The sequence below is a fragment of the Schistocerca gregaria genome, chromosome 2 (genome assembly GCF_023897955.1).
Source record: "Schistocerca gregaria isolate iqSchGreg1 chromosome 2, iqSchGreg1.2, whole genome shotgun sequence".
Taxonomy (NCBI): domain Eukaryota; kingdom Metazoa; phylum Arthropoda; class Insecta; order Orthoptera; family Acrididae; genus Schistocerca; species Schistocerca gregaria.
The window spans coordinates 473,977,341-473,995,512 of record NC_064921.1 but is presented as its reverse complement, the minus strand read 5'-3'; the positions used below and the strand labels follow the sequence as shown (position 1 = coordinate 473,995,512).

Genomic DNA, 18,172 nt, shown 5'->3' with positions numbered 1-18,172 from the left:
GGCTTTCATTTTTAGTTTTCTTCTTTGTGTTACATTACCTTAGTTTCAGTGTCAGCCAAAATTGAAAAATAATAGTCCAGAAGTAACTTGAACAATACACATCTGAAGCACAATTCAATGTCTTGAGGACTTTTTAAACCATCTCTTATAACTTCCAAAATCCACTGTCGATGAATACTGTATATGAAAGAAACAGACAGTTCAAATACATTTCATAAATACAAAAATGTTGAACACCAAAATAAATTAGATATTGATGTTACCTGAATTATAGAATTTGGAAATTCTAGTGAAAACATAAAGAAAGCTCTCATTTTACCATCAGTCTATGAATGTAACTAATATAATCTAATTTTCACTCTCAGACGAATATAACTGCGCAACATCCAAATCACAGTAGTAACAATGATTCATATGAAGCTAACTAACAAGAGTAAAAGCCCCAGGTGTCACGAAAAAATGACAAATCTCAAACGAACACAGTCATGCTGTAGTACAGATTCGTTATAATTAAAGTGCAGCTAGACACAGAGGCCCAGTGCAGGCTGCAATTATAATATTGCAGCAAAACTTGGTAGATATGCTAAAGCTTTAATATGCAACCAATTTACATTGAGAAAAAAAAAAGTTCCAATTTTGGTCACCATGTGCAAATCTGGCTCTGTGAATGTAAGGTGTAAGGAGGACATACAGAAATTTTTCCATAGGTAAGAGATTAGGCATGGTATGTGGCCAGAAAAGGTCAAACAAGTGAGAAAGACATAATGTTGATTTTATCATTAACCACTGCTTATACATATAAGCATCAAAGACAATGACGAGATGTTGCATATGTAAAGAAACATGATCAACAATTGCTCACAGCAGTTCCAGTGTTCCTGCTAACACATTCTGGCACTGTACACTGCAACACGAGGTGTTGTCTCATCTTGCATGAAAACGGTGGTTTCCATACAGTGGTGCTCTTCCAAAGCAGGAATCAAATGTTTTACGGAGAGGTCTCGATAATGTGCAGACACCACAGTACACATGGCAGGCCATCTAGGTACATTCTCTTCCAAGAAAAATGGACTGAGAGTAATGGTGCTTGTTAATCCATACTACACAGTCACAAATGGCAAGTGCAGTGGCTCTTCAGACACAACAGGTGGTTTAACAGTGTCCCAATTTCAGCATTTCTGTGTATTCATTGCACCCTATAGTGTAAAATGTGCTTCGTCCTCCACAGAATATTACCCAGCCACAAGTCATCAGCTTCAGTGTGTGCCAGAAACCTAAGAGAAAATTCAGAACATTGCTACAAATCATGAAGTTCCAGTTTCTGCACCATCTGGATCTTGTACGGGTACCAGTGTGAAATAGACTGCAAAACTTTCCATACTGTTGCCAATGGAATGGACAATTCTCGTGACACTGCATGAGCACTATCACTACCTAGGCATACGCTGCATGGTCAGTTAGAGCAGCAGTAACCTCGTCAATAACTTCCACTTGGATACGACATGTTTCTCTTCTGTGTGCCATACCTAGCTCACCTGTGTTTCCAAATTTCCTTATCATCTTTACGCCATTTAATCACATTGGGCCTCTCCTCAGCCCTTTCAGTCAGTGACACACTCTCAATGCAGCTCTGTAATTGCTGCCATTCACATAAAACATAGCCACACTGTACAGTAATGTCATGGCTTGTCAAATGACTGTATGGATACCATCATACAGTGTACAGTGGCAGATTTTCACTTGATGTACAAAACTGGAACTAACTTGTTTCCAGGTTCTCCATTATCACATTAGCATATCTACCAAGTTTCACTGACATACAATAATTACAGCCTACACTGTGCCTCCATGAGTAGCTGCACTTTAATTACAACTACCATGTTGTACCAATATTATGAAAAGGGAAGTCGCTTTTCACCATTGGCAGAGATGATGAGTCACAGATAGGCACACCAACCTTCATGAACAAAACACACACACACACACACACACACACACACACACACACACACACACACACACACACACACGACTGCAGCCTCAGGCAACTGAAACCACACTCAATCAGTGTCGTTTCAGATGCCTCAGACTGCAGTCGCGCGCGCGCGCGCGTGTGTGTGTGTGTGTGTGTGTGTGTGTGTGTGTGTGTGTGTGTGTGTGTGTGTGTGTGTTATTGTCGAAGACATTAATGGGCGATCCAGAGTCTCCACTAATGGTGAGTACAAAAAAAGAAAAGATGAAGGAGGTTGATACGGCAGAAAACTTAAGAAGATAGTAAAAATAAGAGACTTCAGAGACTTTTGACTTATGAAGAAAGAAATTCTGTAGTCAAAACAAATGGTTAAAACTGAGCACTCTCAGAAACATCAAACAGTCCTAGCAACCAGCAGCACAACCCGCAATGACTGACAAGAGAAGAATTAGAGATGCACCAAGAATTTTCATAATGACCGCCTTATTAATGCAAGTGATTGAAGTAATGCCTTGTGTATATTAAGTAACCTATCATAAACTATTGGAAAGGGAATCAATGACTCTGAAACGTTTTGGAACATTTTTATTAGTTGAATGATGGTCCACCTTTTGCAGCTGAAACGTAATGCCTCTCGCCCATATGAGAATGGTTCAAAGGAAGATGTTCCAAAAGAAAATAATTCACACTGTAGAGTACGTTGACTATGGCAACGAAAGAAACTGGCTCTGTTATGTAATATCACAGTCCTTCAAGTTTCAGGAATAAAAATTATAGATGAAAAAAGTAGAAAAATACTGAAACATACTTGGAAACTGGATTGAAACATTTGTGTGTTAAGTTTACAATGACTATGTTTGTATGTTTTCTATCTGAATCTTGTTCAATTTCAGGATCTCAATGTTATAAAACTTGTTTGTGAAGGCTTTTATTCCCATTCTGGGTGTGTGCAGTTATTGTGTTTACTATCTTCTGTTTTTAATCCATTGTTTGCTAAATACATTTATTGGAGGATATATGATTTATTACATAAGACAAACACCTGACAAAAAAGGGGAATGAAAATCAATTTGTGATTAGCTATGCAGTGATAATAAGTTATGTAGTTTACATTGTTGTATAGCATTTATTTAACAATATGTTGCTGTAGAAGAGTGGCCAGTGTTTTAATTTGTAACTATAAAATAACCTGCACCAAAGGCAAACAGTATTGCATGTAGTGTCTACTTGGTATGCAGTAATTGTGACCAGTAATAAATAGGATACTATGCATACTACATAGAAATTTGTAACAAACAACTATTGAATTAAATGTTTTCTTAACAACAATTGAAATTACATCCTGAATTCCACACATCTGCTCTGTTTCAAATACAATATAATAGTGCTGTCAACAAGATTAATATTCTTACCTGTGCTGAAGATCAGAACTATGAAAAAGTGGAAGGAATTCAGGGATACTCAACAGGTACAATGAAGGTTTGGCAAGAATGAAATTATGCAAAGGCTGATACAAAGGATGCAGTGGTTGAGAAATTAATAGTGAAGCCCTGGCGAGGAATGTTGACACTATGCATGAAAGTTTTGGAGTGACAAATTCAGTGTCAATCTTGTCAGATTTCATGATATCCGCAGCACCACAGCGAATGACATCCAGCAGATGTATCCATAGGTGGCGTTCCTTACCAAAGCTGGAAAAAATAGACTATATTTAATTATATGATGCAAATAGTACTGCAGAGTTACTCATATGTGACATGAACATGTTTGAACAGTTCGATGTATTGTGACACTCTTATGCAAGAAGGAGACAAAAAATAAGAGTTTTTTCAAGCAGCATCATAACTACAGGAGGCACGAAACACAAAGCATCAAAGCATATTACTGATTTTTGTTTTTATGTTGTTTTTTTTCTTGAGGATGCTAGCAGGTCAATGTCCTTCAGCTGGCTCTGCAGGAATTGTGTATTGAAAACTGTGTGTGCTTTATCTTCACATGTTGCAGCCCATTTTCTCTAGAGAGTTGGTGATGATCGTGCAGTTCCTAGCACAGAACCTTGTTATTAATTTGCTGAAATTCACTTATCTGATAAACAGAAAATTAAATAAGCATGTAAAGGAACCGTCTCTTCCATCCAGCATTTTCAATTTATGACCTTATTTCTACATTAAAATAAGTACCTTCCTTTTGATTGGCTTTAAACTTGTGCCTCATTTTCACAGAAGAGACATAGTGTCATAGACTTTTAATTATGATCATGACCCCTCCATAATGAGAATGTAAAGAAATAATCATAAAAATGGTTGAATGAAACTGCTGCGTCATCTGAACAAGATACAGCCAGGGCACAAGCACCACAGGCGCAATGAAGAAAGCTGTGCTTGCGACACAGATACTTGCCACTTGCGCGACTTCCATAAGTGACACAGGCGGCACTGAAGACGAAGATATCGACTTTGCCGCAGCCAATTGCAGCCAAGTACAATTCACCAATGACTGGAGACAGCGGACAGAAGCCTACTCCGAAGGTAGGAGAGTAGGTCTCACCTACTTGGTTATATATCATTGTCCAGGGCTGGCTTAGACAGGGAACATCATTTAGTGAACTCTTAGAAGTGAACAGACAGTTGTAAATTGCATTTGCTATGTACTGTGAAATTTACCTATGACTATTTGCACTAAGCCATTGAGGGCCTTTTTTGTGTAATATTACATGCAGCATTGCGGACTTAATGATTCAACTAATCACAAACATAAGAAACCTTTTTAATGCATTTGTGTGACACTGTTACCTAATTTGTTGGAGTGTTTTAGAACTTTCATTCTCCTATCCTGTTGCCTGAGCCCGGTCATAGCTGTGTAATAGTGGCAGGGAGAAATTGCCCTAGTGGTGTACTGCACCAGAAACCAGTTCATGAACTTGCTACCCTAACAACAGTGGAAACTTGGCCTCCACAGCAGTAGCGACAAGGCCTTTACAAAACTGATGATAAGAGTTTACAGAAGAAACAAGTGGTTAATAAAAGCAACACTACGCCGAAAATCTGCAGAATTGCAGAGAGGGTTAAAAACAGTTTCTGTTCACAGAAAGACTCAGTGTCACAATTTCCACATGAAAACTCTCACCAATGAACTTCTTTTGAGAATATGTACAATAACAAAACATATTTTCCCATTTTAAAAGAATATGGTGTATTTAGCAAGAGAGATACTAATGCTAATTTATTAATTAATAGTGATTTTTGCAGGAAGTATTATAAAGTAATCTGAAACATTAAACAGCTCCTCTTGCATTACAGACATTGTCAGCCTGACACACCCAACATTATCCAAATACTATTATACAGACTGTCCAATGGAGCAACGCATGCTTCATTCAGCTTACAACCTCTACAGTCTAGCACTGATTTACGTATTTGGTGAAGTGATGAAATAGTGCATGCAAGGAGTAACACAGTGAATACAGTAATGTTTTATTTCTTTCTTTCTTTTATTTTGATAGTCAGATTTAGTGAACTATACACAATGTCAGATGTTTTTCTTATTTTGTTAAAAATAATTTTGCCATCCTCTTCAATAGTAATTAGCAATGAAAGACGTGAATGAATCCAGCAGTAATGCAATTCCATACTTGGGATACACACAGATGTGATTTTCAGAAGCGGATGAGATGCCATTTGAGAGCAAATTATAATATTAATTTCTGACAGTGTTTGCAATTTATGCATGGGCATTAATCAAGTTATTGTCACTGCATAAAACTGCACTAGGAAACACTTGTGTGTGAAACATCAAAAATTGATGATTTTTTTGTGCATGTAAAACTAATTCTTTCATTATATTAAAAACAAAGATTCCAAGACTTACCAAGCGGGAAAGCGCCAGTAGACACGCACAGTGAAATAACACACACACACACACACACACACACACACACACACACACACACACACACACACACACACACACACACACACAAAATTTAGAGCTTTTGCAACCGGTAGCTGCTTCATCAGGAAAGAGGGAAGGAAAAGGAAAGATGCAAGGATGTGGGTTTTAATGGAGAGGGTAAGGAGTCATTCCAATCCCGGGAACGGAAAGATTTACCTTAGGGGGAAAAAAGGATAGGTACATACTCGCGCGCGCGCACACACACACACACACACACACACACACATAACCATCCATACATACACAGACACAAGCAGACATATTTAAAGGCAAAGAGTTTGGGCAGAGATGTCAGTCGAGGCGGAAATGTGGAGGCAAAGATGATGTTGAATGACAGGTGAGGTATGAGTGGCGGCAACTTGAAATTAGCGGAGATTGAGGCCTGGTGGATAACGAGGAGAGAGGATATATTGAAGGGCAAGTTCCCATCTCCGGAGTTCGGATAGGTTGGTGTTGGTGGGAAGTATCCAGATAACCCGGATGGTGTAACACTGTGCCAAGATGTGCTGGCTGTGCACCAAGGCATGTTTAGCCACAGGGTGATCCTCATTACCAACAAACACTGTCTGCCTGTGTCCATTCATGCAAATGGACAGTTTGTTGCTGGTCATTCCCACATAGAAAGCGTCACAGGCAGGTCAGTTGGTAAATAACGTGGTTGCTTTCACATGTGGCTCTGCCTTTGATCGTGTACACCTTCCGGGTTACAGGACTGGAGTAGGTGGTGGTGGGAGGGTGCATAGGACAGGTTTTACACCGGAGGCGGTTACAAGGGTAGGAGTCAGAGGGTAGGGAAGATGGTTTGGGGATTTCATAGGGATGAACCAAGAGGTTACGAAGGTTAGGTGGACGGCAGAAAGACACTCTTGGTGGAGTGGGGAGGATTTCATGAAGGATGGATCTCATTTCGGGGCAGAATTTTGGAAGTAGTATCCCTGCTGGAGAGCCATATTCAGAGTCTGATCCAGTCCCGGGAAGTATCCTGTCACAAGTGGAGCACTTTTGGGGTGTGCACGATCAAAGGCAGAGCCACGTGTGAAAGCACCCACGTGATTTACCAACTGACCTGCCTACACTGTGACGCTTTCTATGTGGGAATGACCAGCAACAAACTGTCCATTCGCATAAATGGACACAGGCAGACAGTGTTTGTTCGTAATGAGGATCACCCTGTGGCTGAACATGCCTTGGTGCACGGCCAGCACATCTTGGCACAGTGTTACACCGTCCGGGTTATCTGGATACTTCCCACCAACACCAACCTATCCGAACTCCAGAGATGGGAACTTCCCCTTCAATATAGCCTCTCTTCTCGTTATCCACCAGGCCTCAATCTCCGCTGATTTCAAGTTGCCGCCACTCATGCCTCACCTGTCATTCAACATCATCTTTGCCTCTGTACTTCCGCCTCGACTGACATCTCTGCCCAAACTCTTTGTCTTTACAAATGTCTGCTTGTGTCTGTGTATGTGCAGATGGATATGTGTGTGTGTGTGCGCGCGAATGTATACCTGTCCTTTTTTCACCCTAAGGTAAGTCTTTCCGCTCCCGGGATTGGAACGACTCCTTACCCTCTCTCTTAAAACCCACATCCTTTCGTCTTTGCCTCTCCTTCCCTCTTTCCTGAAGAAGCAACCGTTGGTTGCGAAAGATTGAATTTTGCGTGTATGTTTGTGTGTCTATCGGCCTGCCAGTGCTCTTGTTTGGTAAGTCACATCATTTTTGATATAATTCTTTCATTATTTTGATAACTGTCCACTTTGTCTGTCACTTTTTTTATTTAAGTAATGTGTTCACATGTTACTTTTTTCCACTAATCATACACAAGCAATTGCAAAAGTACGATGTTCTCTTAATATGTTTGTTGTACATGTCGCTTTATTATTTCACACTAACAGGTAAGTAAACAACTTAAATAGTCATACAATGTTTTTTTCTGTTATTGTGTAAGAAACTATGCTTTTTTATGCCACATTTTTCTTTGCATTATTTTCATGTCATTTTAAATATTTCCTTGAGAGTAAACTATAATATTAATTTCTGACAGTGTCTGCAATTTATGTGTAGACATTAATCCAACTGGAGGAAAGTATGTACAGATACAGAAAATTTTTGTTTCTTCTATATGTTAAGTTTTTGATGACATGAGTTGTTGTAAATGAGGGCACATGGTAGAGAAGTTAAATGGCTGTTTTGATATGTTCTTTTACATTTTAGGGATGTGTAATATGTCAGAATTTTTATCACATGGTTATCTTTGTCAACTATGTAAGGAAGATATTTCTTTGAAGATATATTATGAGTTTTAACACATCATAATTTTATGAAATAACAACAAAATGTTTATTTTTATATTTCATGTTCAACGAGCAGGGATTAGAGCAACATGACAACACATATTTTGTTTGGAGGGGACCACTGCCACACCAGAGTGACACCTTACACCAATGGCCAGTGACTGTGAGAAGATATTGTCATTTTGTTCTAATTCCCTGTGACCATTATTAACATTTCTGTAAAATGAAAAAAAAGTGTATGATTTTAATTCCTGTAACATTCAGATGCCAATTGCATCTCAATCTGAAAGGATATTTGTTATATGACTTATTGTGAAACGCGAAAGGAACTAGCTGTGACTGTGTTTCTCTTACAGGAAGAAAGTGAAACCTATTTTATTTGTAAAATGAGGAAAACTACAATGTACAAAAAATTTACTTTGATTCCCATCTTCTTTGTGAGAAACATACAAAACACGAAAAAGAAGGATAAATTTTTTTACAAAGTTACAAGATACGTGAAAACAAGATAATGTACTGGAGCTATCATTGCAAAATTATGTAAATATCTGCAACTGAAATTCCTGACAAAGTTTCAAATATGATAAACATTACGGAAAAAGAAAAGAGAAGTGATATAACAATCCTGAATATGCCACAGACTACAAAATGTTGATGAAACAAATTTCTTAAGTCAACTAATCTCTCAGGCACAAAGATAAGTTATATCACTGACTGGAAATATAGCAACAAAAATATTTGTTAAAATTGCAAAACTTTCAAGATGGTAATAATAAATATTCCTGGCAATAACCTGCAGATGGGAGATTATGCTTTATCCGTGGCTATATAACTAAAAATATATTTGATGATATCTGTTTGCCAGTACATGGTCTCATAAAATGAGAAGTAACACACTACATGTGGCAGAAATCTCCCACATAAAGAAGTCTTCCTTTTATGTTAAATTTTTTACATAAATTACAAAAAATGTGCATTACGAGCACCCTGAGGTTATGTACAGTATTTTTTCTTTTATTCAACTCAAGCATTTTAGAATAATTGGCACTGTTGTTGAATCCTACAGCTGATAATAGGTAATAGAACTGGTTGCTATAGGATGGGTTGAGTGTTGTCACAATATATATACGTGCATTGGAAAGATTACAGAATTTAACTGTGTTGTATCACGGTCAGAACTGAATAATGGGTATGGACAGGCTAAATATATAATTACAGTGATAGCAGACTAACAACAATTGCTTATGTGGTGTGAAGGTTGGTTTTATAGAAATTAACTAGTGCTGTTTGATACGACATATTTGACTGTTACTGAAGATTAATACAGTCGATGAAATGTCAATGCCATCTTATTTAGACACCCAATCATTTAACAAAGTCAGTAAAGAAAGAGTACGCTGGTCATGAGAAAAGATGTAGTGAATGATAATAAATAATGCTCCACAAGCCCAAACCAACTGGCCTAGTAACGATTTTTCATCAACAGTTATTCACCCCATCAAAACACATAGCTCAATCTGATGTTGAAATAATTTTATTAATAAATGGTTTTACTCTTCTTATGCTACAGTTCATTACTTCAATACAACTGTTACTGTGACTGGGGCTGAAATTAATGACAAGTACCACCACAACTGTATGTCACAGTAATCAATGACGTTTGCAGATACTACCTTCACACACTCAACCACGTGCCAACTGATGTCTTCCTGTTCAAGCACTTACAGGAAAGTGGGTGCATTTTGTTCAAATAGGCAATGTGGTCAAGTCAGTTACTGGGTGAAGTTGAAGGATTTAACCTGAATATGAATGCGGTTGAGATTTGATTTTATCTGTCACATGACTTGTGCAAATATTTGCATCTTAGATGATAAAATAATAAGTGTATGGATTACAGGAGTTTGAGTGCAAACAAATATTTGTAGCATTTGGGATGAAAATGTAGGGTGTTTCACCTTTACAATGTTGTGAAGCAGTCTCTCTCATCAATGGTGTATAGTACTTTCACAATACTATGTTTCTTTTGCAAAACTGGTAAAAAATGAAAATCAACTTTATGCTAACTTTCCGATTTATAGTCTTTATAAGAACCAAGTGCTTACTGCTTTTAATACAGTGCAATATGACTGACTGTTTAATCAACACAACTTTCAGTTTGGCGTTGTAATACATTCCCGAAGATTCAGCATACACTAATAATATTACAGTGGAAAATGAGTTTCATATATATAAAGATGGTAACAGAGAAATTCCATATTTCTTAAAACTTACTTGGTAGCTTCAAGATGTGTGTAGAGTTGTCCAATTACATGCCAAGCTGCTGATCTAGTTGTGTTACATTCACTCCCAAGAGCAGCAAGAACTAATGCCAGTGCATCACTGTGAATGACCTTTTGTGGTCTTACTGGTGATTCTGGAGCCAGCAACTTACTCAACAGAGGCAAGATAAATGCAGGATCATAAATACTTGAGTCGTCATGATGCATATTATTTAAAACCTGACAAGCAAACATATTGATATTTTATAGTATTAAATTTAAAGACTGTGTAAATAATAGCAAAAATGTTAGGGCACAAGGATTGGTGAATTAGCTCCTTCAGTCAGTTTCAGATGGGTTCTCAGATTTTTTGGGGATCAAAACCACAGTTCAAGCTGCTTTGTCAACACAGTAAGAACTGTGGTACTAGAGATTAAAGCCACATTCAAAGACAGAAAAAAGCTGAACCAACTGATTATAAGATGTGAACCTTTAAGTGCATAGCTTGGTACTTACCCTCAGAACTTCTAAGTCATACACATAAACTATTAAACTACATCCTTGTGTATTGATCTGCGTACAGTGTCCCCCCCCCCCCCCCCCCCCCCCCCAGTGACAGTTAATATCGTAACCATACAAGTGTATCTGACCAGTTACACTTCTTAGAGTACTTCAGCAACAGGAATCACATGGCAACAATGAGGTTATTGGAGGTGGAGCAAGTGCTTCAATTGAACAGGGATTGGGAAGGGAATTAGCTATATTTGTCTAGGGACACATACTGACATTACATGTAAGTAATAATGGAAAATGACATATAACCTAAACCTGAATTGTTTGACAGAGGTTTAAATTTGCTCTTTCTGAATGAGAAAAGTGTCATAAACACTGTACATCATCATTCAATGGGTGAATAATGCTGTAGACAAAAGATGCAATCGAAAATGTGCAATGAAATAAAGTTGAATACCAGACCACTGAAACGAACATAAAAATAATATATTCTTACGCAAACAGTGTGCACATTCCTAAAGTTTAATTATTAACAACTGAAAGCAAAGGTTCAAAGTCTCAAAGTTACACTAAATTGAAAATTATTCCAGTTCACTGTCACTATAAACATTTCATCTTTAATATTAAATTCCTATGGCTCGTGCCACAATGCTACAAAATTTTTTAAAAAAGGAACAGTTAACTTCATGAACAAATGCAGCTGTTAGTATTAAGCCGGCCGGAGTGGCCGTGCGTTTCTAGGTGATACAGTCTGGAACCGAGCGACCGCTACTGTCGCAGGTTTGAATCCTGCCTCGGGCGTGGATGTGTGTGATGTCCTTAGGTTAGTTAGGTTTAATTAGTTATAAGTTCTAGGCGACTGATGACCTCAGAAGTTGTCGCATAGTGCTCAGAGCCATTTTGTTAGTATTAATCTTACCTGTACATCTCTCTCACAGGGAAATCTTGAAACTGTTGTCTGCAGAACAGCAGAATCCAACATATCTAGCACTTGATTGGCGTGGGGCTGCTGCCAAAGAGATGAGCTACCTTGGACTCTCACACTATAATGATTCACTGCTGCCTCGCCCCATAAATATGGCTGGCATCTCTCAAGTGTCACACCTGACGATTCATACTTCTGTAACAACTGAATGAACACACAGAATATAACAGTACATATTCACTTTGATAAATAATATGGGCTTGAGGAAAATTACCACCACAAACCAGCTATACATGCAGCAAAATGTACATGGTCCAGTCACATTAATGTGACAACTGCCTGTGTTCGATGTCAGCATGCAATAACCACTCACAGATGGAAGATGGCAGCACAAGTAGTGGAAGATATATAAAGTAAGTCATGGGATGTGGAAAACAGTGCAGTCATTGTCATTACACAAAAACAGAGAGATTTATCTGAGGTCCAAAGGTGTATGATCATTGGCTTTCGGGCCAAGGGTGGAAACATTTCTGAAGCAGCTAGCTTTGTAAATTGTTCACTTGCTGCCATGCTTGAAGTATGCTGTGTTGGCAAAATGATGCAATGCAAAACTGGTGCTGAGGTAACTGTGGTGCACCAAAGGTCACTGATGAACTGCAGAGATGTGTACGGGCAAATAGATGTACAATTGTTGAGCAACTGAACATCCACCCAGAGGAACCTAGATACTACCAACAGTGTCTCCCCAACAAACGCTCAGTGAACATTGCTGCATATGGGCATCTGCAGTAGGTGCCTAGTCTGAGCACCCATGCTGATTGTTGTCCATTGGCAATGAAGACTGGAACTTGCACACCCACTACTGCAACTGAATGCCCACGTTGAGGCGGCAGGTTGCCTCTTCAGGTGAATCATGTTTATGCTCCACCAGACAGATGGCAAACACCCTGTAACAATTGTCAGAAGAGTACAGCCCAGAGGAAGGACGGTTATAATCTGGGGAATGTTTTAATGGCATTTCCTGGGTGATCTCATCATTGTGGAAGACACAATTGATCAACACAAATATGCACCTATCCTTGGGGACCATGTCCACCTTATATTTAATTTGCTCTTCTTTGGCATGATTATATACGCCAGCAGAACAATGCAACGTGTCACACGGCTTACATGTGTGGTACAAAGAACACGAGGATGAGTTTAACATACTCCCCTGACCACCAACCCCCCCCCCCCCCCCCAAATTAAAACCCAATGGAGAATCAATGGAACCACCTTGATTGAGCTGTTTGCGCCATGGGTGCTCAACTATGAAACCTAGCACAGATGTCATGGCACTAGAGTCGGCACAGCTTTACATCCCTATTGGTACCTTCCAGAACCTCCCTGGCACTCTTTCTTCAGGTCCTTGCTGCAACCAGTGGGTATTCAAACTTTTGATAGGTCATCACACTAATGTGACTGGACTATGTATAATCACCCCATCCACCTAACACACAAAATGGCAACAAGTTGCAAAGCATAAAATAGGAGTGGTGAAAAGTAATAACTTTAAGAAGATGACATGACAAAATAATAACTGACAACATTTTTACTAGAAGGCCAATAAGTTAAACAATTTATTTAATTACTGAACAAGAAGTGTTCCTATTTCCACACTTATTGCTTCACCGAATTACAACACTAAAGAACATGGACATAATTAGGATAATAACTACACAGATCCTGATTGGAATATCAATAATCAGAAAACAAAGCATAAACAAAGGAACACATGTAGAAAACATACAAAAATAAAAATTATAGTTCTACTCTTCTACAGCTGACATTGGACAGGAAAATTAAATGTGTTCAATTGTTAATCAAGCAAAGTTTCACGCTGTCCCAAAATATTTCTTCAGCATGCAGTCCTCTATAGTATGAGACATTTATTTTGGAGTCAGTCTTGAGAATGAGACTACATTCTATCTTACAAACATATACATTAATATTGATAAGGATGGGTGAAACACAACAATCAAAAGATTATGAAGATGAGTAAGAGGGAGTTTTCTGTTATGTAAATACCATAAATGCCCAAGTGAGGAATTGTAGAATAAGTGATGAATAAACTATAATCCCTTCAAGCTATGCACACTTACAGAGGAGGAAAGGGAAATGTATATGTTGAAAGCAAAGAAACGGAAGTCAAATTTCAGAGCTCTGTCAGGGAGTGGTATGGTCCAGATCAGAAACTTACAAGTAAATAAAACATAGCTGTTGAGTAACATCCTGACTCAAATCAGAAAATATGCTTCAACTATATCTATTCAGTTTTCTGGCAAATTCTGAAGATACAGAGATCCACACAGCAATTGTATAAATCAAAATGTACTTTTACGCAAAATAGGTGAATGGCAACAACTCAGCTAAAGCAGACTTGATGTGTGGAGCACTGAAGCACACAGATGAAAACAGTATTCACACTAGCTTTAGAGCTCTTGCTCTTTTCTAATAATACCACACACAAACAGACACACAACCACACAGTCACACAAATCAGCACTCCCACAGCAGTGGGAAGATGGATTATTGATTATTGAAAGCAGCTGCCTGGGCTGATGGAGGTGAGGGGAAGTTAGAAAGGATGTACAAGGTAAGGAGCGTGTAGTGGAAGAGAGCAAGGGTAGTCATTTGACAGATGACTCAGTAACAAGACAACAAGACAAAAGGAGTTCAAAGGCAATAGCAGATGAGAGAGAGAGGGGGGGGGGGGGGGGGGTGGAGGGAGAGTGGAGGAAGACAAAGTGGGAAAATGGGGAAGGTGGAGAAGAAGAGGAAGAGCGGGATGAGAATTTAATGATGAAACCGAATTAATGAATACATACAGGGCTCAACAAGCTTTCAGCAGCAAATTGATTAAGAATGTAGGGAAGTCTGCAAAGAGAAAGAAAGTCTTGTTGCTAGGTAGTTCGCATGCTAGGGGTGTGGGCCAACTTCTGCAGGATGAATTAGGGTTGGATTACCAGGTAACAAGTTTTTTCAAACCTAGTGCTGAACTTGGGCAGGTTACAGAAGATTTAGGTTCACTATGTAAAGGTTTTACTAAGGAAGACACCGTGGTTATTGTGGGTGGGCCGGGCAACAGTATTGACAGAGATCCGGGGTACAGCATAAAGTGTGACCTGGCAAAGATTGCATCGGCATCGAATCATACCAGTGTTGGGTTTGTGTCGGTTCTGGAGCGCCACGACCGACCTCATTTGACCTCTTCTGTCAGGAGAGTTAATTTGGAGTTGGAACGGCTACTTGGATCTGGTGCAGGGTCACACATCGGTGTGGTTCCTGTTGATTCACTCTGTAGGTGGGACTATACTAGAGATGGCCTACACCTCAACAGGAAAGGGAAGGGTAAACTGGCTGGGCTGATAGCAGGAAATTTGAAGGGGGGAGGAACTACATCTCATGGTGGAAACTCTTTTTTTTAGTGTAAGATCAGTGTCCAGTGGGAAACTCAGCCAGGCAAGTACTAAAGATGTTAAAAAAGTTTAAGATACTCACAAAAGTAAAGTGAAAAATACTGTTAGTATATTTCATCAAAATATTGGGGGATTGAAGAATAAAATTGATGAGCTTCTGCTTTGTTTAGAAGATATAGAAACCAAGAATGTAATAGATATACTATGCCTGTCTGAGCATCACATTGTCACTGATATGCAAAAGGTTAGCATCAATGGGCACATGTAAGTAGAGATAATATGATGAGAGGAGGAGTTGCCATATATGTCAAAAGCTTCCACAGTGCAAAAAATTTAGAAACTAAAAAATTTTGTGTAGAGCAACATATGGAAGCATGTGCCACTGAACTTAAACTAAATGATGGCACTTTCATAATTGTAACAGTGTATAGGTCCCCCTCAGGGAATTTCCAGCTTTTTCTAGAAAACTTGGATGCTTTGTTGTGCTATCTGTCAGACAGGGGGAAGCAAATTATCATTTGTGGGGATTTCAATGTTGATTCCCTGAAAGAGTGTAATAGGAAGAATGACCTTTTAGTATTACTCAGTTCTTTCAATTTGAGCTCCGTCATTGATTTTCCTACTCGGATAACAAAGAACAGCAGTACATTGATAGATAACTTTTTTATAGACCAAGATAAGTTTAAGGACATAAATGCTTATCCTGTTGAGAATGGTCTTTCAGATCATAGTGCACAGCTTGTTACAGTACATGACATAGCTCCATGCAGTATAATAAATCAGACTTTCAAAGCAGTGCGTTCAATTAACAATATAAATATTGCAAACTTTAGGGAAAGCCTACAGCAGCTAGACTGGGATGAAGTGTATAAGGAACCCGATGCAAACTTGAAATATAACTTATTTCACAATACATTTTTAAGGGTATTTGAAAATTGTTTTCCCAAGAAAATAGTTAAACATAATTCCAAGAAAACATATAAAAAACCTTGGCTAACTAAAGGAATAAGAATATCTTGCAACCGTAAAAGAGAAATGTATCTAACAGCAAGAGGGAGTACTGACCCCGAAATTGTTCAATATTATAAAAACTATTGTGCGGTACTAAGAAAAGTTATTAAAAAGTCCAGAAGCATGTGTATCATGTCTGAGATCAGTAACTCTGATAATAAAATTAAAGCAATTTGGAATATTATTGAAAGGGAAACAGGGCAACCAAGAGCACAGGAAGACTTTGGTGCAATAAAACTGAATGACAAGTGCACTAACAAACAATCAGAAATTGAAAATATTTTGAATAATCATTTTTTAAATGTTGTGGAGAAAATAGGATCTAGATCTTCACTAGAAGAGGCAAGGCTGCCATACCTGCGCAGTTTGAAACAACTGTAATTCCACCAACCTCTCCCCCTGAAATCAGTAAAATAATAAACTCACTGAAAAGTAAAAGCTCTTACGGAATTGGTGGCATTTCCAGCAAGATACTTAAAGCTTGTTCCCCACAGATAAGTAGGATTCTCAGCCACGTATGTAATAGCTCTTTGGAGCAGGGTGTTTTCCCCAACAGACTGAAATATGCCATTGTAAAACCATTGCATAAAAAGGGGGATACGTCGGATGTCAACAACTACCGCCCAATCTCTCTTCTGACAGCTCTATCAAAAATTTTTGAGAAAGTAATGTATTCAAGAGTAGCCTCCCATATTTGTAAAAATAAAGTACTAACAAAATGTCAGTTTGGTTTTCAGAAAGGCTTTTCAGCAGAAAATGCTATATATGCTTTCACTGATCAAATATTAAATGCTCTGAATAACCGGACATCACCCATTGGTATTTTTTGTGATCTCTCAAAGGCCTTTGATTGTGTAAATCATGGAATTCTTTTAGATAAGCTAAATCATTATGGTTTGAGTGGGGCAGTGCACAAATGGTTTAATTCATACTTAACTGGAAGAATGCAGAAAGTTGAAATAAGTGGTTCGTGTAATGTTAAAACAACAGCTGATTCCTCAAACTGGGGTGCTATCAAGCACGGGGTCCCACAGGGTTCGGTCTTAGGTCCTTTACTGTTCTTGATATACATTAATGACTTACCATTCCACATTGATGAAGATGCAAAGTTAGTTCTTTTTGCTGATGATACAAGTATAGTAATAACATCCAAAAACCAAGAACTAAGTGATGTAATTGTAAATGATGTTTTTCACAAAATTATTAAGTGGTTCTCAGCAAACGGACTCTCTTTAAATTTTGATAAAACACAGTATATACAGTTCCGTACAGTAAATGGCACAACTCCAGTAATAAATATAGAATTTGAACAGAAGTCTGTAGCTAAGGTAGAATTTTCAAAATTTTTAGGTGTGTCCATTGATGAGAGGTTAAACTGGAAGCAACACATTGATGGTCTGCTGAAACGTCTGAGTTCAGCTACGTATGCTATTAGGGTTATTGCAAATTTTGGTGATAAGAATCTCAGTAAATTAGCTTACTATGCCTACTTTCATTCACTGCTTTCGTATGGCATCATATTCTGGGGTAATTCATCGTTGAGTAGAAAAGTATTCATTGCACAAAAACGTGTAATCAGAATAATTGCTGGAGCCCACCCACGGTCATCCTGCAGACATCTATTTAAGGATCTAGGGATCCTCACAGTAACCTCACAGTATATATATTCCCTTATGAAATTTGTTGATAATAATCCAACCCAATTCAAAAGTAATAGCAGTGTGCATACCTATAACACCAGGAGAAAGGATGATCTTCACTATGCAGGGTTAAATCTGACTTTGGCA

At 38.4% G+C, this 18,172-nt stretch overlaps 1 protein-coding gene across 3 annotated transcripts in view; it reads right to left on the bottom strand.

Moving 5' to 3' along the window:
* LOC126326445 (nucleolar pre-ribosomal-associated protein 1) overlaps positions 1–18,172 on the bottom strand; it is a 170,176-nt gene that overhangs the window by 25,860 nt on the left and 126,144 nt on the right. For 2 of the 3 annotated variants that reach the window (XM_049995641.1, XM_049995643.1), the window contains exons 15-18: positions 11,911–12,120; positions 10,492–10,718; positions 3,385–3,663; positions 39–177 (exon numbers count right to left, since the gene is read on the bottom strand). In XM_049995641.1, coding sequence (XP_049851598.1) covers positions 39–177; positions 3,385–3,663; positions 10,492–10,718; positions 11,911–12,120 — 855 coding nt within the window. The remainder of the gene's footprint in view (positions 1–38; positions 178–3,384; positions 3,664–10,491; positions 10,719–11,910; positions 12,121–18,172) is intronic. The other variant, XM_049995642.1, reaches the window with a different exon arrangement.